This window comes from Ursus arctos, unplaced genomic scaffold (genome assembly GCF_023065955.2).
Source record: "Ursus arctos isolate Adak ecotype North America unplaced genomic scaffold, UrsArc2.0 scaffold_7, whole genome shotgun sequence".
In the NCBI taxonomy this organism is placed as follows: Eukaryota; Metazoa; Chordata; class Mammalia; order Carnivora; family Ursidae; genus Ursus; species Ursus arctos.
In genome coordinates, this window is record NW_026623089.1 from 74639389 (window position 1) to 74662066 (window position 22678).

Here is a 22678-nt window from a genome sequence, read left to right on the forward strand (position 1 = left end):
TTACACAAGACAATGGCTAGGTAAACAATCGTGCCATCCTTTAACCAATTTGGATCACAGCCCAGAGTCGAACCCTTCAGACATGCCAATCAAAACACTTAATTCACCAGGCTGGACTCTGTTACAACAGAGTCTGTGTCCTTCCTATTCACAATTGAGTAGTCATCATTCTAATAACAACCATTCACCCTGTGGACACAAAGCCTGTTAACCTACATAAGGATACCCAGAACAATAGACTTTTAGGAGGGTTGTATTGTGTTATTATTACAAAAGAACATCAGTTTTAGAAACAGAAATAAGCCCTTGAATACAGGTTGTTTTTTTCCTGCTTATTTATTATACCCTGTGTCTTTTCCCTCCTAGGCTACCGACAAAGATACTGGCAATTACAGCGCCATGGCATACCGACTCATTATTCCACCCATTAAAGAGGGAAAAGAAGGATTTGTGGTGGAAACATATACGGGGCTCATCAAAACTGCTATGCTCTTTCACAACATGAGGAGGTCCTACTTCAAGTTCCAAGTCATCGCGACTGACAACTATGGGCAGGGGCTGAGCGGTAAAGCAGATGTCCTGGTAAGTAGATTGACCTGATTACGGGAGGCATGTGCACCTGCTAGTCTGTGGTCGATGTTTCCAACTCACGGAACTTTTGCATTTATTCGAAATAGGTTTTCTAAAACATAAATGTGATTAATTTTCATCCAGGTTGTTGGTAGCCACAGTTTGGGTTATAAAAGGTATTGCTTTAAAGCTGTGTATTTTTTTGACATTTGGGAAATACATCGTAATATGTTTTCATATATGACTGTGACAGCAGTTCCGCAAGTGTTGGATTTGCATTTGGTCTGTAGATTGCATTTTTAATATAGAATTGGCTGGTGCTACTCAAAATTTTTAAATGCTTCACCGTGTTGTACTGTAGAAATTAAATGTATGAAATTTTTATTACTGTTTAGATTCCTTTTAGACCTTTCGTAGTTAAGAAAACAAAAGGAAATGTCTTGGAGCAAATTCGTGTTCCAATAGATGTAATTTCCTTCTTTTACCAAAATCCCCAATGATGGCAAATACCACTTTTCTCGTCTTTGTCTTAGGCTGCACACAATCTTTGTGGTAGAGTATTCCCAAGGGCAGTTTGACATTGCTGTTTATTCAAGCTATTCAAACCAATTCTTCTGTCCTATGAAATTTCTGCCAACTTGGAAGCATGGATTGTTTGGACTTTGATGAATCTAGTAAACATTATAAGTTATAATTACTACAGGAAATACTTGTCACAGGAAGACAGAATCAAGTATAGTTTTTTTTATTTTCTGCTGTTTACATCTTATTAGATCTTCATTTTCACAGTTCCCCTCCGTTAGTTCTCTGGACAAGTTTAACCTTCTCATATACATAGACATCATAGGTCACATTTTTCTTCTAAAGAGATCATCATGAAGACCAACTGCCATGACCGTGGTGGGTATGAAGGCCAGGATGTCCTCCTTTAGAGCAAGAAAGCTGCACTAGAATAAGCAAAGGCCAATCTAAGCCAAGAAGCTTTTGACATAGAAGACTTTAAACTTGACATTGATTTTTAATTGAGTGAAGACCTGTAAACCTAATGTGCATAACATTGCTATCTCCCTTCCCCTTATTTCAGGACCGCACAATGTGGTGCTCTCAGGCTAGACAGTAAGGTCACCACACTAAGGATAAATAAAATACTACAATAACGGGGGCGCCTGGGTGGCTCAGTTGGTGAAGCATCTGCCTTTGGCTCAGGTCATGATCCCAGAGTCCTGGGATCAAGCCCCGTGTCAGGCTCCCTGCTCTGCAGGAAGCCTTCTTCTCCCTCTCCCTCTGCCTCTCCCCCCAGCTTATGCTCTCTTGCTGTCAAATAAATAAAGTCTTAAAAAAAACTATAGTTGCATAAATAAAACATAACTATATAGGTTATCTACGTAATATGGACATGAACAATGTGAAGTTTATGGGTTTTTTATTTGACTCTGTGAACTATTGTGTGGAAATTTAAAAGTATACCTTTAAAATTACCCAAAATACATTTAGAAAGAAAGAGTTTTTCAAAGTAATCATAATGTGATATATTTATAAATTATATATATATATATATATATATATATATATATATATATATATATATATGGAAAACTTCCTAGCAAAACCATTTTTATGGTAAGATCAGAAATCCTTTCAGTCAAGAGAAGGGAGATGTGGAGAGAAATAATTTTGATGTAGAGGGAACAGCGTGTACCAGAACAGGAAGGAAGAGAAAGGATGGCAGCCTGAAGACCCAACAGGTGTTTTCTCTGCCTGGAATCGGAGTGAGGCAGAGTGAATGAGAGCCACCGCTGGACATGCGGTGGGTGGCTCCCATGATAGCCGTAGGCTGTATTGAAAGTACTGGAACTCCTTTCTAAAAGTAGTGGGAAAGCATTGGAAAATTTTTAGTAGGAGTGAGTGAAGGTAAGATTTTTAAGTTGGATGAAACCTTGCTTATTGGGAATCTGGTTCTCCCCTAAGGATACCATTTGCATGGATGTCTTCCAGGAGCAGTGACTTTCCTTTGCCTCCTCTCCTGTTTGTTTGCCCAGACCACATGCTGGCAGAGGAGGACCCTCATGCAGGACATGGCTCCTTCCCTCTTCCTCTGAACCAAGCCTTGATTCTCCCCACCTGCCCCTGTGACTCACTGGCCCCCTCACATTATTGCTGCAGTCTCCCAAACCTCGTGTCTGTCTCCAACATGCTCAGAGAGTTTAGCTTCTGGTTACTGTTAACCATTTCCAGCAATTCCAGATTTGGGACAATTTTATTACACACAGATGATTCCTCCAGGATGCTGAATGTACAGTTCCTTCAATGCCTCTCCTGTAATGACTTCACCCTCCTCCCTGTTGCAACCACTAAAAACCCATGATTTTTGCCATTACCAGTTAATGTGTCCCCTCTATAATCTCCATTTCAGACCTCCCAGTCTTTGAATGTTAACACTGAATGCATCCAGCTAACACCAGCGCTCTGGGTCTCCACCAGGACCTTCAGTCCATTTAGCATAATATATTTTAACTGCCAACCCCACCCCCATACTGCCATGGTTTCCCTCTTCTGCATACTAACTTATAGTACAATAGTGAGTGCCATAACCACTCAGCCACATAAGACTTGAACTTCCTTGCCCTTTCTCCCAACGTCATATTCATTGGGCAAAACCATAACTAAATAATTCCAACATTCTCCTCTCTCCAGACCTATAGTCAGGCTGAATATATCCTCAAAAATATACACAACTGTATAGTCTTCCTTTATTTTTTTAATGATTTATTTATTAGAGAGAGAAAGAGAGAGAGAAAGCATGTGGGGGTGGGGGCAGAGGGAGGAGAGAGAGAATCCCAAGCAGACTCCCCCACTAAGCACAGAGCCCGACACTAGGCTCATGACCCTGAAATAATGACCTGAGCCGAAACCAAGAGTAAGATGCTTAACTGACTGAGCCACCCAGGCGCCCCAAGTATAGTCTTATTTTCAATTAATAACGAAAGCCCCCAAGTGAGTGCTTGTGTGGTCCCATAACCACACTATGCTTCCCAGTCCATCCATACTTCTCTCCTAGAAGGGCCCCTTCCGTGTAGTCCTCCAGTATCTTCCTCATCCTGCTGTTGCCTAATTAATTGCCATTCTGTTTCACTGAAAGATAAAATCAAAGCTTTTAGAAGGCTACTTCTGCAATCCCACCAGTCTACTTACCAGAATTTATACCAATATTTTCTTTGCCTTCTTTCTTCCTCATTTAAAAAAATTTTAAAATATTTTATTTATTTATTTGATAGAAAAGCATGAGTAGGGGGAGGGGCAGAGGGGAAGCAGTCTCCCAGGGAGACTGATGCAGGGATCTATCCCAGGACCCTGAGATCATGACCTGAGCCGAAGGCAGATGCTTCACCAACTGAGCCACCCAGGCACCCCTTTCCTGCTCATTTAGATGAGTTCTCCATGCTCCTACCCTCCCTTCCACCTGTACAACAGATCCACTTCCCGCCCTGCAGCTCTGCGACATTGTTTCTGCAGCTCTCCCGTTTCTCTTATAAGTTAACAGTATGTCTCCCCTTCATTTGATTGTTCTCATAACCATGCTTTTGTCCTAGCTTCAAAATAATAATAATAATAATAATAATAATAATAATAATAATAATAATCGTCTTGACCTACATCTTCTCCCAACTCCCACTCCATTTCTATGTTCCTCTTTCCAGACACAAATTGATGCCAGGGTGAACTCTAATTTCTCACCATGCAATCTCTCTTAAACCGTCTCTAATTATAAATCCACTCCCAGCACTTACCAGAACTCTTATGTCACCGCCATCCACGACGTCCCTGTGACTAACGCACTGGTTATTCTACTCGTTCATCTCTTACCTCACTGTCCATCCCTTCTCAGTATCCTTGGCTGGTTCATCATCTTCTCCTAACCTCTTCATATTGATGTTTCTTCCAGGGCAGACATTAATTCTTTTCTACCTCTACCACTGACTCAGTCAACTCATTCAGTAACCAGTAAAACTGTAAAATGTCATCTACGTGCTAAAAAAAAAAATAGCACATTTATGTCTTGGCCCCAAAGCTCATTTCTCAACAGCAAGTTCATACATTTGTGTGCACATGCAACAGTAAGGCTGGGATGTCTTAAAGGATGCCTGTTTAATGTTTCCTGAACTGAGCTCCTGTTCCTCATCACACGCATTCCCTCTGTAGTCTTCCTAAACTCCTCAGTTTTACTGGTGACTAGATCATCTTTGAGTTACCTAGGCTAAAAAGTTCTTGATTGCGTTCTCTCCTAAATCACTCCCTGAATCCCTCAGTAAATACTGTTGTATTCATATATGCTGTCTATACATCATCTGTACATTTTTCGACACTTCTCCTGTGACAGCATGGTTGAAACCACCATCATACTTCACCTGATCATTAACGTGCCCCCATATTTCCGCTCTTACCCCACTCAAGTCTGTTGTTAGCAGCAAAGTGTTCCTTTAAAAGGTAAGCCAGGTCCTATTATTTCTCTGCTCAAAATCTTCTCATCTCCCCCCAGGTTCTTTCAGAGAAGTTAGGTCATTCTAGAAGGTGACCTTCTGTAGTTAGAAGGCCTTCAATGACTTCATCTCTACTATTCTCCATCTAACTCATTCAGATCCAGTAATACTGGCCAATTTGCTGTTTTCCAAACAGCCAGACACGTCCTCACTTTAGAGATTATGCAGTGCTGCTGTTCTTTCCACAAATGTGTTCATGACCAGCTCCCTCATCTCTTGCAGATATTTGCAAGGATGTATTTCACAGTGAAGCCTACCCCGACCACCCAGTTTAGTGTTGCAGCCCTACTGTGTCACTCCACAGCTCTTTACTGTTTGCTCTTTACAGTGGACTTACAATATTCATGTTCATATTTCCCCATGAAAACTCCATGAGGAGAGTTTCTTTGGTTTGTTTTTAATTATTTTATTCCCTGATGTATCTCAAGTGCCTAGAATAATTCCTGACATACAGTGAGCACTCATTGCCTATTCAATGGATGAATGGCTTCTCTCATACAATGTAGGTTAGCAGCTCTCGAAGTGTGGTCCATGGAACACGAGGATCCCCCAAATCATTTCAGGGTTCAGTATGGTCAGAACCTTTTTTTAGTGAGAATGCTAGGACATTGTTTGATGTTTTACTATATTGTATTTGCACCACTATTTTCATTGTATCCTTCAGAGTCATACACAAAGGAAAAAAAAAAAAAAAGCCTGAAAAGTGCCCTTATTCATAAGCAGTAAAACTTACTAATTTTAACAAATCTCCACTCGTGACTAAACACCTTTTCAATATTTTCTGTAATGAAGTGGGAAGTATGCAGAAAGCATTTCTGCTGTAAAAGGAAGTAAATTGTAGTCTCAAGGAAAAGCTCTATGCAAGCTGAATTTGCTGGGGTTTTTTTTCGAGGAATAGCTTTTTATTTGAAAAAAAATAACGAGATAAAATATGATTATTCAAACTTGAATATGAACAAAGTGAGATAGCCAATTTAAGGAACACAACAGACAGTGTTTGCTGCTAATGATAACATCCAAAACCACAAATTAGAATATTGGAAACTTGTATTCACTCACCACTGTGAGTTTGACAGCTTCCCATTACTTAAAGATGATGAGATCAATGGGCATATTAAAGAATGTGATTTTTTTCTTGATATCGTGTAATGTAATGTGTCAGTATTTGAAAAATCTGCATTATTCAATGAACCAGTATTTTCCAAAGGACCAATTCATGATGTTAAAACATCACTGTGGGTAAAGATCCACTCAAAGTGCAAAATAGAGAAGTAGGTTTTAACGTAGCTAAACCCAATTTTCAATTTCACACCGAAACTACTATTTGACTACCACGGGTTTGGGTGTAGTATCAAAGACTATACAACACTCTCTAAAAAGGATTATTAAGCTGCCTCTTCCTTTTCAAGAGAAATGACATTGCACCAGAGGCCAGTCAGGAGAGACAGTGACCAGTCTAAGCAAGAGATGGTGAGGGTCTCTAGAGCTTTGCTGCCCAGAGTGTGAGTTATTTGTCCTGTGTGGCTACTGAGCACTTGCCTTTGTCATTATGTCACATTGAGATGTATTATAAGCATAAAACACACACTGAGTTTCAAAGACTTGGTATAAAAAATGTAAAATGTCTCCTTAATAAGATGTTTTGTACTCATTATGTGTGAGAATAATAATATATTAATATATTGGGTTAAATGTATTATTAAATGACTCACTATTTTTTTATCTTTCTATTGTGGGTACCAGCATATTTAAAATGACATATCGGGCATGTATGTGTGGCTTACATTAATTTTTTTTTAATTGGACAGCACTGTCTAAACTGGAACAAATGGAAGGGGAAAAAAAGGAAAGCTAAGAAATTTATGAAGAAGGATTAAAAGGACTTAGAAATAATAGAATTTGTAAACTGGCAAGTTCTGGTTTTAGAACGTTGTGCTTCACAAATGTTACTTTTCCTTCTTTAGACTGTTGCTCATAATTTTAATGCATTACAGAGATTGATCCCAACAATGATAGAATATGTTTTTAAAAAGTCTTTATAAGTAGAATTTTATAAGCAGAATTGTTATGGTTGGTATAATAAACTGACAGGTGTATTTCCAGAAATATTTGCATACTCTACTAGGAAAGTAACATAAATAAAATATAGGAATCTTAAACATGTAAATACCTTTGTTATAGATGATAAATGAAGCCAAGATTCAGGATTGTAACATTTCTTTGAAAGATCAAAATTTAAGCTCTATCAGCTTATTCTCTTGGTTGGCGTATAGTGAAAAATGTATGTGTTCTCCGTAAATCATATATTATACTTTTAAGGAGATATAAAACTTTTAAAGTATTTATAGGTTAGTCTGAGACAAATACTTTTGGAGTTACATGCAATCTGAATTTTGTTATTTTTATCAGAATTATAACTACATTATTTTTTATCTTAAGAGTACAAAAGTATGTCTTCAAAAGTTAAGATCAAAAAATCTTATTGATAAATTGTGAGCTTAATAATGTATATATTCTGGAGGAAGTTAAATCTTTTTTTTTTTTTAAGATTTTATTTATTTATCGGACAGAGAGAAAGCACAAGCAGGAGGGAGAGGCAGACTCCCTGCTGAGCAGGGAGCCTGACGCTGGGCCCTGGGATCTTGACCTGAGCTGAAAGCAGACAGTTAACCGACTGAGCCACCCAGGCGCCCCGGGAGGATCTTAAATCTTAATTCATTTTGTTAGTTCAGATAGAATTTAACCCCAAAACTCATTAGCAAATTAAAAATTCCCTTGAGTAAGTACTTTATCCTTCTGAATAAAAAGAAAGTACCAACTCTCCTTAAAAGACAAATGATAGAGTTATTACTATCATCAAGGCCAAATTTTGCTCCCAGGTTGAGTCCCTAGCGCATGAATTGATTTCTTTCCAAAAGATTTCTTGTAAACGAGCTTCTGAAACTTCAAAACATAATTACACAAAAGGAAATCCTACCACTTCCCTGCACCCACATATAACTAATCTTCTAGTTTTTCCTTGCCCTATAATTAGTAAGAACCTAACACTCATACATAATAGATCCTTGGGTGTTTGCCATGGTAGGCTGATTTTGTAACCAAAAACTCCAAAAAATGTCAGAGGCTTAACATAACAAATTTTATTTTTCTCTCAGGGGACACAATAAGAGTATATATGATTGGGTGGTATTCTTGACAGCATTCCAGAAAATGGAGATTTAGGGACTCCAGCTCTTTCCACCTTGTGTCTTTGACCTTCTTTAGGGTTTCTTAATTCAGATTGAGACCAGGAAAGAAAGGGAACCCATAATAAAAGACAAAGTTACACCAAAAGTATGTTAAACCCTTTTTCTAATGAAGTCAGATTTTTTTTCTTTCTTTCTTTTTATTTTTTGGTAAAGCCACAATCAGGATCCATGCACATGTTTTTGGGAATTTTGGACATATGGTCCCAGATGCCAATAATGAGTTAGAGGTACAGGATTGGAACTGCTTGTATGAACTGTTTGCTCCTAGGTGATAATCAGACCCCTGACTTAATATAGTCTGTACACATGAATTATGAGACTCACACATGGTTTGAAAGATTTCTATTTATTTGAAATATTTCATATAATATTTTGGATTTCTTCTCTTGGAAAATAGATCCAGCAAATCCGGACCTTTTCTCCCACATGGCAATATTCATTAGAGATGAGTCGTGGGCTCTCTGATTCATCACACTCCCATTTCTATCATTTCACACTTTTGGCTACTTCCCTCATTTATGTTACATGACTGGTTCCTGAAGACCTTTGAGTTAGTGACTTCTGATAGGGCTTTGATGCACAACCATATGTAGAGAACCTGGAGCCTATATTAAAAATACATGCCAACATGAAGTTGTTCCGTAGTATAAATTATATTCAGATGTGTGGTGCAAAATACTGTACTAATCCAGAGCATTCAATTCATAGTTCCGGTGACTATGCATTTATACATTTTTAGTGGGTCGTAATATATGTGCAGGACAATATGCAATTTAACTTTATATTTTCTGTATCCATATTGGTTATTAGTAAAGAGCATGTGTTCTAGAGTTAGCCTGCACTTAATCAGGGCCAAGATATTAAAAGTCTCTTTATTAGTTTTCTTATTTAAAAAGTGGAATGGGGGCACCTGGGTGGCTCAGTCAGTGGAGCATTCAACTCTTGATTTCCACTCAGATCATGATCTCAGGATCGTGGGATGGAGCCCTGCGTCTCACTCCATGTTGAGTGTGAAGTCTGCTTAAGATTCTTTCCCTCTCCCGTTGCGCCTCCCCCTGCTCTCTTTCTCTCTAAAATAAGTAAATCTTTTAAAAAATAATTAAGAAAAATAAAAAGTAGAATAATAGTAATTACTAGCTGATATGGTCGTATTTAGAATTAAATGAGTGAAAACCTATCGAGTATTGAGGAAAAAAGGTAAATGATAGGTCATAAACGCTGAATAAATACTATTTTTTTCATTTTTTCTAAATAAGGTCACAGAAGGAATTCCATAAATGTTAGCAGGATAGAATTGATTTGTAGGGCGCCTGGGTGGCGCAGTCGTTAAAGCGTCTGCCTTCGGCTCAGGGCGTGATCCTGGCGTACTGGGATCGAGTCCCACATCAGGCTCCTCCGCTGTGAGCCTGCTTCTTCCTCTCCCACTCCCCCTGCTGTGTTCCCTCTCTCGCTGGCTGTCTCTCTGTCACATAAATAAATAAAATCTTTAAAAAAAAAAAAAAAAGAATTGATTTGTAAACAGCTGCTAAAATGAGCTCATTTTAGTCCCATATGTAAATGTGAATGTATCTCTTTATTCACACACACATAGAATTGGCTAAAGCAGACACGAAGACTACGTAGGATGATCGTATAGAGTGAATTATTGGAACCAGTCATATCTCAGCTTCTTAGTCACACTGGATAATTGATCTCTTGAGATTTGTAAAACCTGTGTTCTCCATTATCCTGAGTGTCCTTTAATAACCTACTTAGAAAAATAAACACACCCTTTTTCATGTGTTAGAAAATATCCAACCAACCAAACAAGCACAAATCAGCCACGCTGGAAGTCTAAGTAAGTTAGACTTACTTCTAAGTAAATCCTGATCGTGCGTCAGTCTCCATCTGCCCCAACATCTAGAGGAGCTTGTGTACCTAAAGTTACCATTCATTCCTCCAGGACAAGTGGGAAACCACTGGGTCCATGCATAGGAGGGAAGAAATAGAAGCGTTATGTTTAGGTTATAGAAATGCTGGTGAGTTCTGAACGGGCTCTGGCTTTCCCCCCTTGCAGGTTTCTGTGGTCAATCAGCTGGACATGCAGGTCATCGTTTCCAACGTACCCCCGACTTTGGTGGAAAAGAAGATAGAAGATCTTACAGAGTAATGGATTTTTCTTTACTTATATATTGATTTTCATATGGTTATAATTTTATTGGATTAGATCCTTTTAATCATTACAGGGTTCAGATTAAACATATAAAATGCCATCTTAACAATTCAGGGGACCCTTTTCCTGAAGTAGATAGCTTCATTTAACGTATGTGAAGCTTCTGAGAGTGCCTGCGAATAGGTATGGAAATGAGATGTGAGAAGATCTTATTCAGTATGCTTTGACTGATGCATCAACATTATCTTAAAACACTGCTTATAAGAAATAAATCCTAACATTCATTATTAGAGTATATATCTTGATTTTGTGGCCCCAAATGATTCAAAAAGCTCATTATCTCAGCGATCCAGCTAGTCCAAGGAATGCTATTTCTCAAAGTGATGTATCTAGGTGGCTAAAGCTTATCCTTTCAAAAACCATGAAGATTAATTTTAAACAATACATATTTTGGATTCTTCTAGAATATATGCTACATTGTACCTTTTGACCTAACCTGTCACTGTTGACTCAGACAAAGTTGTGACTTTATGAAGCTACAGTTCTCTAATATTCAGAATGGTACTGAGGATTATTACAGTGCCTTTCTAGTTCACTCTAAGCGACCTGAACCTAGCCTGACGTCATTTCATAATTTTTATATGGGCACACACTTGTTATTCTGTGTCTTCCCTTGAGTTCAGGCTGACAGATGTCAGTTATCACTGCTTCTCTCTAACAAAGTATCTTTCAATCCAAGTTGGCAGAAGAAGCTTCAGATATCAGATAGCTAAACTTTCTGTAATTAGGTGTCAAATACAATAGGAAAAGCAGTGATGGAATCATGAGTGTTTCTCCCTTAATGAAAACCTATGTGCTCTGTAACAATTATTTCTTGCAGTTTCACAAACTTAACCTTTGTGTGTCATGTACAATGTCCTATGGAGAAGGTGATTTTCAATGTGTATGCTTGGACTATCAATCATGCAGTGTCTGGTTCTGCAAAAGGGCTATATACACATTTAGCCTTTGTCAGAATAATAGCTGATTACACCTGAGAAAACCTGGAATCGCGCCTGTCTCTTAGCTGCTTTAGTGTTATCTGTGGAAGCAGGCTTGCTCTGATTGTACCATCCAGAAGATGGTACAACATCGTTCATCCTCTAGCCCTTCATTCTGCTTTATTTTTCTTCACATCGTTATCTAATATTTTCATTATATGTCAACTTCCCACCAAAGTGTAAGCTCCATAAGGATAGGAAACCTATCTTTCATTGCTAAAATTCCAGGCATATAGTGGGCACCTAAAGCATTTTATTGAATGAAAATTTTATACAAGCAAAATCATGATTCCCCTTTTTCATAGTGAGACAACATTGATGAAAACAAAACAAAACAAAAACAACAACAAAGAAGTATAATTTCATAGCAGGTTATATGATTTCTTCCTCTGAAGTGGAAATGAAGATCTGAATGAGAAAAACCAGGCATCTTTCAAGTCTTGAAAGAAATGTATCCCTGTGAAAGGAGCTTTGGGCTCTGTAACGGTTTAGAATCACGAGCTGAGGCAGATTACTTCATCTTCCCCAGACTGCATCACATTTCCAGTCATCTGTTCACAGAAACTAATAAAGCTACTATCATGGGGTTGTTGTTGAGAACTAAACAATATCAGCCACCCAGGACAATGGGAATTGTGACTCTCAAGGAATAACAGATATTCTAAGAAATGAGGTTAGTGACCCCATCAGGACGGTAAAGACAGAGACCCCAGTTCTTCCATTCTTTCCAAAGAGGGTAGTTTAGTATGGAGCTCAGATGATGGGTTCAAACATACAAGTTTGAATCTTATTGTAGTCATGTGACCTCCAGGCAGGAGACTTCACACTGAGGGACACACCTCCTCATCTTGAAAATTGAAACAAGGGCACCTGGGTGGCTCAGTGGGTTAAAGCATCATTTGGCTCAGGTCATGATCTCAGGGTCCTGGGATCAAGTCCCACATTGGGCTCCCTGCTCAGTGGGGAGCCTGCTTCTCCCTCTGTCTGCTGCTCCCCCTGTTTGTGCACGCATTCTCTCTCCTTCTCTGTCAAATAAATAAGTAAAATCTTTATGAAAAAAAGAAAAAAAAGAAAAGAAAATTGGAACAAGAATGGTAATCCCATGTTGCCTTGAAAGAATCAAATATAAATTTGCTTGTGTGGTAAGCATAGTGAGCACATGCCTGATTCCTTATTGTAGATTTTTAAAAATCTGTGTTAATTTAGAGATCCTTAAGCACAAAAATTTCTGATCCCTTTGGAAAATAGACTATTTTTTTAGAGTAATTTTATATTCACAGCGAAATTAAGCAGAAGAATTCCCATATGCCCCTTCCCCCACACACGTAGCTTCCCTCCCTATCAACATCTCCCACCAGACTGGTACATTGTTACAACCAGCAAACCTACACCGACACATCGGGATCACCCCAAATTCATAGTTGACAGTAGGTTTACTCTCGGTGGCATACATCCTGTGGGTTTAAACTAATGTATAATGACGTCAATATAGAATGGATCCACTGCTCTAAAATCCTCCTGTCTCCACCCCCTTCTTCTCTTCCCCTGGCAGTCACTGATCTTTACTGTCTCCATAGTTTTACCTTTTCCAGAATGTCATGTGGCTGGAATGATAGGCTTGTAGCTTTTCTGATTCCTTTCTGAACGTGGCTAGTGGCAGTGATAAGGACTGCTAGATCTGATTCAGCCCCAGTCAGCACCACACACTCCCTGAGCATGGGGGGAAGAATCGAAATACACGTGTAACCATGTAACCACAGAATGACAGTAATGGGAATCTGAAGAGAATAAATAAGCTTTTTTTTTTTTTTTTCCCTGTTGGGAGAGGATAACGCTCTAAATCAGGACTTGGCCAGTTGAAGCACACAAGCTAAATGCAGGCTGTTATCTGTTTCTGGAAATAAAGTTTTACTTACACAAGTATTGTCATTAAAATCACTAATGTAAAAGTATTGTTTCTAAATTTTAAATTACTGTGAACAGTTAAAAATTATAATGGAAAGAAATAATGTAAAAACTTTTAAATAATGTTATATACATTATAAACATGTTTTAAAATGTATTATGAGTCTACTAACGTTAATATTTATAAGACTGCTGTCTGTCCCTTTATAGATGGTATCCTGGCCGCCCACCCCCAGCTCTGAGTAAGGAGAGGGTAAGGATGATCAAACAGTGTAAGGATGTTAAATAAACGTAGGAGTTCATTGCTTCAATGGCCAGGCTCACCAGCACACTCATTCCTGTAGACATTCTCTGATGGCAAGTCACAGCATCGCCAAAGCCATTTCCTGTATCTCCCCCAAGACATCCTCACCCTACAAAGGGGGAAACTTAAATTCCGTATGATCGTCACTTTTATTTCTTCCTTTAGGCAGACCCATAAATGAGGCCAGATCATAATCCATAGTTTTCTCGGTAAGCATAAAATCAGTGCAAACTGGGAGGGTTGATAAAAGAAACATGCAATGACCTAGTACATTCATTTCATGACGGGGAAGGTTTTGCAGAGGGGGTCAGTGTCCCTTGATGGCAAAGAACAGAATGCCTAGAAAATAGAAATCTTCTTTAAAGGGGCGTTGCCATAGTGGTGGTAATGATTATTCGCTGTTCTCCTGAAACTGACCTAAATGGCTCTACTGAAGATTGTTTTATGACTTTTGTTATTTGGGGCTTATAGAATTAATCAATGCTCCTTTCTGGTGAAACACATTTCTTTTACATCTTGTTAAGGTATTCAGCAAATTCCAGTGAGAATCAGTGCCCACCGGTGGCCTTTCATGTTTATGTTCTGAAGTATTTTAGGTGGAATTCAGGATTTATCTCTCGGTGGGCCTTGTGTTTCTCTTAAAAATTCTTGAGATTAAGGAGTGGGCTAAGTGGGAGGATAAGGATACCGAAACTCAACTGATCAGCGGACCACTGGCAAGGGTGTGTCAAGAGGAAGGTAGGAAACATTTGCATCGTGTCTCTGTTCTCCTTCTACTTCATCATGGAGCCCAAAGGAGTAAAAGAAGCTTGGGATTCTAAGATTTAAATCTTTAAGAATCCGCAGAAAAGGCATTTTTGAAAAGTATACGTGAATGAGTTTTTAGAAGTCCTGCGTTAGAGGAGGAATTGGAATTGATCATTGAGGTCACGAGTTGCTCAAACACTTCTCTTACTTTAAATACAATATAGAAATTCAGCGATTGTAGGACTTTACTGAAGTAGGTATTGATTTGGTGGAGAAGGACCCATCTCCATGAAATATTTATACAGCATCTGAAATGGGCCTGCGTAACTAACTGACGGCTCCTTGGACTAAGGTTACAAAACATACTTTAGAAATCTAGCCAAGGTACATATTGCTAGGAGGAGAATTATGAAGTCTCTTGGGAAAAGAACCTATGAAACAGTAAACAATAAATGCTAGCATTTATCTTCTTAAATCAGTGTAATAAAGACTGGTCTTGAGGGGAAAGTTCAAATGGAAAAGCAAATCAATAAACATGATCATCCTTACCCTCTCCTGACTCAGAGCTGGTGGTGGGGGTAGGACACCATCTATAAAAGGACAGATAGGAATCTTATAAATATTAATGTTAGTAGACTAATAATACATTTTAAAACAATTTTTCTAATGCTGATAATGTTATTTAAATTGTTTTACTACATTATTTCTTTCCATTATAATTTTTAAATATTTACAGTAATTTAAAATTTAGAAACAATACTTTTACATTAGTGATTTTAATGACAATACTTGTGTAAGTAAAACTTTATTTCCAGAAACAGATAATAGCCTGCATTTAGCCTGTGTGCTTTAACTTGCCAATTTAGAGCGTTATCCTCCCCAGATTGGAAAAAAAAATGCTAATTTATTCTATTCAGATTCCTTTAAGAAAACATTTTTGGGGAAAATCTCATGTGAAAGTCCTAAGTGTTCTATTAACTGCCCCCCCTACCCAGAAAGCCAATTCCTTTTGAGTTCAGAGGACCCTAGGCTCAAGTCCCTGGCCCATCAGTGACCAGCTGGGAGGTCTCAGGCTAGTCAATAAAATTCTTCAGTACTAATATCCATATGTGAAGCTGGAAATGTATTCATTAAATAAAAAGTAGTTACTTGTAAGCACTGGAGACTTAGCAGTGAACAAAGCAAAGTAAATTAGTTCCCATGGAGCTTACATTCTTTTGGGGGGAAAGCAGGAAATAAAAGTATATATATGTATAAAATAAAAAATATATAACATGTTATTTATATATATAATAATATGAGGGCAATAAAGACCAATACAAGTAGGGATATGCAATGATGGAAGAAAGTTACTATTTCATATAGGATGTCCTAGGAAAGTCCTCTGATAAGCTGAAATCCAAGTGATGTGGTTTTGGAATACAGGTAAGATTCAGTGGGGTGGAGTCCGGAGCCGATGACCAAGAAAGAATTCTTGAGACATCTTTGGTGCAAAATAGTGGTTTATTTAAAGCACGGGGACAGGACCCATGGGCAGAAAGAGCTGCTGCCCTGGGTTGTGAGGGGTGCCTGATAATTTACTATGGAGTTGGGGGAGGTAAGGAAAAAGGGAGGTTTCAAAAGGATTTTCATATGTTAGAGAAGACTCACAGGATACCGAGGCCTTGCCATTGTCAAGTTAAGGTTGTTTTTCTCTCTAGCAAGGCATTAGCATTAAGATAGTTGGGAACTTTCTGGAGGAACATCACATATCCCACCCAGGCGTGGGGATAGGGGGAGGTTGCGGGGTGTCAGCTTATGCTTTGTCTTCAGCCAGCCTTCTGTTCCTTCATCACAAGCAGAAAGGAATTACGGGAGAGAGCCATGTGGCTACTGTGATGGGGATGGAGGTGTGAGGTGGGGGTTGTGGAGGCTGTTTTCCCAGGAGAGGACACTGCTGGTTTGAAAACCCAGCTGTAGGAGCGTGCTTATCCTATTAAGATAGAAAATGAGTATATACGATCTCACAGGCCCCTTGGAAAATTTTAACATCTTATTCTGTGTAAGATACAAAGTCCTTAGAGCTGATTGTCCAGTAGAATAGCCACTGGGCAGCTGACTGCTTGAAACGTGCAGCAGGTCCAAATGGAAGGTGATCTAAGGATAATATACATACCAGGTTTAAAAGAATTGATACTCCCCCCCAAAAAAGGGACAATATCATTAATATTTTTAGGTGGATTCTATGCTGAAATGATAATTTTTGGATATATTGAGTGTAATAAATATCTTAAAATTAATCTCACCATTTTGATTTTCAGTCCTTTAATGTGGGAACTAAAAATTTTGAATTTCCATGTGATTTGCATTATATTTCTTTTGGCCCGTGTTCCCTGTGAAGTTCTGCACAGAGAAATCATGTTCTTGCTCGCGTTTTCAAAAGTTGTTGAGTAGAAGATGAGGTGACCAGCTGTGGGTTTGGAGCAGCAAGGAGTCCAGGGAGAGATCGTTGGTAGCTTGGACTGAAGGTAGAGGTGAACACAAGGAGAGGTAATTAGATCAAGGGTATATATTTTCAAGGTACAGCCTTTAAAGCTTGTCAGGGACTAGATGTATGACCAAAGGCAAGAAGCAATAATGACTGCTTGGTTTGGGATCTGAGCAGATGGAAAAAAAAAATACTTTTCTTACTTGTCCACTGAAGAATTTGATAACATGACATGTGGGAAAGTAGTAGTATTCTGTTCTTGGAGAGCGTTGACTTTATTTAATAAGATTTTTGGTTCCCATCAATAAATGTCCTGACACCAGTTCTCTTTCTCATCATCATTCTGCTGATTTCCCAACTCAGTGATGAATTGAAACTCCATTATTTCCTCCACATGGCCACTTCCTTAGCCCTGCATTAAGGTTATTTTCTTCTGTCTTATGAAAGTGCAGCTGGAATATACGAAATGTTAGTGTATATGAGACTTTCTTCAGTTGTGTAGTCTTTCTTGTCTGCTGCATTCTAAATTAAATTGTTGTAAGTATTGGCAATCACATGCTGATTTTAAGTATACTTAGCACAAGATGTGGTTGAAGTTGGAGGGTTATCAGCAGAGGCTGACCATAAATGATCTAATTTCTATCAGAATGAAATACAGACATTTCAATATACAACTCTTGAAAACAACATTTTCTATAATTGGCTTGTAATAGCTGCAAAATAAATTGAAGGCAGTCGTAAAAATAAAACACAAACTCAACATAAAATGAAATCCTACTCTTTAATATTCAAGGTATAATTCATTATTCTTTGAAAAAAAACATAAATATGATTTGGTTTTATTCAAAGCCTTGGTGATTCTTTATTTCTACACAAAGCAAAATCATCTGCTATTTTTTTTCTGAAATACTCAGTTTGGGGCTTTATTTTGGCAGAAAAGGAGAAGTAATCTCTTTTTGCAAGAACAAATACTTGAACGTACTGCGTGGTAAGAAGTCATGGTTCTTTACAAAATGGAAGCTAGCCCAGAATGCAATTAGACTTCTACAAAATAGGGCCTCAGTGTTGTTACTCATGCATATTGTGGTAGTATCTTTAAAGCTTAATTCCTTGAAATGTGGAAAAGTACAGGGATTTGAAGTCCAATTTGTATTTCATGTAGTGTAGCAAAATTTTTGATTATCCCCAATATGTCAGTAGTGAGCTAACAGCATGGAACCATAGTTACCCAGAGGGGAACTCTCCCCTCAGGCGTCCTATTAGTGAGGGTTACAATGTCCCATTGTGTATGAATTCTTAGTTGTTATTTGAAGGTATGCTATCAGAGCACAACATGAATGACTGATTTACACTAAGGATTAAACTTCTGTCAGAATGGCTCAAATTCACAGTACTTCCTGTTTTGTTTCCTATAATAGCTTTCAGATATATTAGGGTAAATTCTTATTTTTTCATTTTATGTCCTATGGATTTTCCAAATTCATATACAGTTGACCCTCGAACAACATAGGGCTCAAGTCCACGTATAACCTTTGACTCACTAAAAACTCAACTACTAATCGTGCTGTTGACTGGAAATTTTACCAGTAACATAGCTGATTAACACATATTTTGTATGTTCTGTGGATTATATACTATATTTTTATGATGATGTAAGTTAGAAGAAAGTGTTAGTAAGAAAATCATAGAGGACAAAAAAATATATTGAAGGTGCTGTCCTGTAAAAATCCCATGTATCAGTGGGTCCTCGCAGCTCAAACCGGTGGTGGTCGAGGATGAAGTGTATACTTCCCTACGTGCAGAATTAACGAGAAACAAAGGACTTACCACCTCGAGTTTGCCTTTTCTGGAGATTCCATTGTATAGTAATCCATTAAAGAATTATGTGTGCTGATGCCCTGCTTTGAATGGGTTTGTTTTGTATTTTAATGGTCAGAATATGCATCATTCATTAATTAACAAATTTCAGAATCTTTATAGTCAAAACGATACTAGTTTCTGTGGGGAGAAATAAGAAGTACTGAGGGATACTAAATCGACTTTCTCAGTTAATATTTGCCATCTGGTACATGTAATAGAGAAAAATTTAAATATATAATTTTGCCACTCTCCCATTTTTCTCAGCAATATGCATTTACAAAAAAAAAATAGGCTTAGCTGTAACATTTACGTGGTATATTTTGGGAGAATCAGTATTTTTTCTCCTTTTATTTTTATTTATTTATTTATTTATTTTGGTACTCAAACCTACGGAAACAAACAAAGCCAAAACAAATAAACAAAATACTTTCTGTAATTCCAAAGAGGATGTTTTACTTTTGCTTTTATTTTAAAATAATGTTTGACATATTTGAATTATAGCTGTTGTTCTCAAGAAGAGATGAGTAGACTCTTCCTTCACTCAAAGTCTTATTTTAATGGAAGATCAATTAAAAATGCTATTTTTGAGTTTTAGAGCACATAGAGACATTCTTTCATTGCTTTTGTTTGCTCTGTGAGAAAAATATAAGCATTAAAAAAATCATATTGGAGGATGTAGTCTGTTAAAATAGCAAGCCTTAAAAAGTAGATTTTGATTGAGGGTGGAAATCAGTTTAATTCATAAAAGACAATTATAATGAAGGTACCAGTATATTGGCTCTAATATTTTTATTTTAACTTATGATTTGTGATACATATATGTACATATCTCACTTATTAACTTATTACTTATTAGCATCACTTATTAACATAAATATTAAAGTTAATAAAAGAAAAGTTAATAAAAGAAGTTAATTTATACAGCTATATTCTGTCCTGTGATTTGAAGAAAGTGCTTATTCATAATCCAAAGGTAAAATCCATTCACAAAAACAGTAAAGAAAAGAAAAAAAAAAGCATTTTCCAGCTTCCTGTTGTACTTATCTTTTCGTCAAAAAAATCTTTGGAAACACAATTGGGGAAATTGGAGAGAGAAGCAGAAAAAAGTAGAGTGTCATAATCTGTTTTACTTTTCCCAAATATCACAGCATTCCATTCAGCTTATTTTTCAGGCATTTGCTTGCACCAAACAGGAAAGAACTAGAAAGCGAAGGTAGGGTGAAAGATCATTATGGATGGCTCCATTAAAGCATGAGTCACAGTTGCTTTATAAAGGTTTTTAAAATACATAGTGGGCATTTGTTCCTTTCAGAATTCTTCTATCATGTTCTTTTAAGTTTTATGGTGCAGAAATTTTGCCAAATAGAACAGCTTACTGTTTTTATTTTTGTTTTTGTTTTTTTTTTAAGTAGTCCCTACACCCTGTGTGAAGCCCAACGTGGGGCTTGAACTCATGACCCTGAGATCAAGACCTAAGCTGAGATCAAGAGTCAGACACTTTATCGACTGAGCCACCCAGGCGCTCCAAACAGCTTATTATTTTTTATAATCAGTCCCAACCTGTGGTATAAGGTAATAGACCGTTCCCTTGTGCATCTACTCAGTTCAGACACCCGATCAGCAAGAGCCAGTTCCTCTCCTCTCTTAATTACATGTATGGTTCTTCTTTTAACTGTCTCCAATTTATGCACAATTTACCTCTGTCTCTGCTCCGGCTTTTTTAAACATGAGAAATAAATTCAACCATAAGTTTATATAAGAAAATTCGATTTGTATCAGCAGCAACATAAATGGTATTTTAGATACTTTCATTTATATCTAAATTGTTTTAGATGCTAAATGTAATTATTTTTAATGTTCCTCCTATTCAAAGAGAATTTCAGGCATTTTACAGTGATTCATACAATAAAACAAGGTAATCTACATTTAACATGAGTCATAAAAAGAAGCAAACAGAATAGAAAGAAATTAAACACGTCAAGAGTGAGACTATTTACAGAGGTGATGGGACCAAGCCCTGAAGAGCTGCTTGAGGAGTCCGGAATGTGGTTTTCATCAGGTTAGAGCCAAAGAGAAAGAAGCAAACCAATTAAAAAAAAAAAAAAAAAAAGGAATAGAATCAGTTACAAAATTTGGCGGGGGGCACCCGGGGCTGGTGGAAAGACAAAACCATTTCTGAGTGAAATGCCAGTTTGGAGGGGAAGGTCTGAATCCTACAGGACACCATGCATGTACAGAGTGTGATGTACGTGGTGTCCCGTGGTTCTCAGAACCTTTCCTGGGCTTTGGTCTGGGTGGAGTCTCTAAGAGTCTATATCCACAGAGGAAATCACAGGATGTCAGGAAAGCTGGCCTTGGGTTCCAGTGGCCATCGGCAGTAGTTTCTCAGCCAGGCTTTTGAAACACTATGACTGGTACCTGGGGTGGACCCTCTGTTGCTGGGTAAATGCAACCCATTTACTGCACCAAAAGGCTAAGTGGGGTTTGCAGTCAGGAAATGCAAGGAGTTTCTGTAATCATCACAACAAATAACACATCTTTGCGGTGCTCTTTTTAATCTGTTGGGTTTTGTGCACTTAATCGGTGCTGTCTAATTAACTTCTGCAGAGCACTTTGAGGTGGGTCTGATTACCTTCCCCATAGTACGGATGAGTTCCCTACAGCTTTGAGAAGTAGTGATTTCCACCAAGACACACAGAATGCAAGTGGTAGAGGTTTAATTTGAGTCTCTATCGAAGGGCCAGCAGCAGGCTGGGTTCCTAACCAGTTGCTCTTTGCATGGAGGAAAAGTGAATTAAAAATCCAACCCTGGGGCGCCTGGGTGGCTCAGTTGTTAAGCATCTGCCTTCGGCTCAGGGCGTGATCCCGGCGTTCTGGGATCCAGCCCCACATCAGGCTCCTCCGCTGGGAGCCTGCTTCTTCCTCTCCCACTCCCCCTGCTTGTGTTCCCTCTCTCGCTGGCTGTCTCTCTCTGTTAAATAAATAAATAAAATCTTAAAAAAAAAAATCCAACCCTTCCTTTTCTTGGGAGTGGGTTTCTCCCGCATACAGAAACTTCCATCAAGTAGTAATTTTAGGTTGGCTCCTTCACGCAAATGAGTAATTGAGAAAATGGCTGCTGTAATGATTTTAGTGTGAAAAACTAAAAGGTAAATCAGGGTAATTCAGCCATAAATAAATAAATACCTGCTTCAGCTGTAAAGCTATTTCTGTAAGGCTTTTTTTTTTAACATAATTTTTTATAATGCAATGTCCAGTTGAAACTCATTGAAGTACATACAGGTAACTGGATAAAGTGATGTTGTAAATTAAAATTTAGGGGCATCTACCAAAAAAACTTGGCTTGAGAATGAACTAGTTAAGTGACCCAGTTCTTCACTGGTGACTGCAGTTTATGATTTAAAGAAAAAAGCTATTTGCACATTAAAAAAATTCAGTTAAATAGGCCTTTCAACATTTATTGCAAAATTTATTAATTCAACATTTATTGTAAAAAGCTACTTAAACTATTTCTAGTTTAAATTATAAACTAGTTAGGGGCGCCTGGGTGACACAGAGGTTAAGCGTCTGCCTTCGGCTCAGGGCGTGATCCCGGCGTTCTGGGATCCAGCCCCACATCAGGCTCCTCTGCTGTGAGCCTGCTTCTTCCTCTCCCACTCCCCCTGCTTGTGTTCCCTCTCTCGCTGGCTGTCTCTATCTCTGTCAAATAAATAAATAAAATCTTTAAAATAAATAAATAAATAATAAACTAGTTAAAATTAATTAATGCGGTAACACGAGAGATGTTTTACACACATGTATTTTCATATAAGCTTATGTGTATAAGACATAAACATTTTATGTAACT

The 22678-nt window shown here is 37.9% G+C and overlaps 1 protein-coding gene across 1 annotated transcript in view; it reads left to right on the forward strand.

The window, feature by feature from the left end:
- Positions 1 to 22678, forward strand: part of PCDH15 (protocadherin related 15) — a 1631248-nt gene that overhangs the window by 1562918 nt on the left and 45652 nt on the right. The window contains exons 29-30 of the mRNA XM_057308638.1: positions 367 to 582; positions 10413 to 10501. Of these exons, the coding sequence (XP_057164621.1) occupies positions 367 to 582; positions 10413 to 10501 (305 nt within the window). The remainder of the gene's footprint in view (positions 1 to 366; positions 583 to 10412; positions 10502 to 22678) is intronic.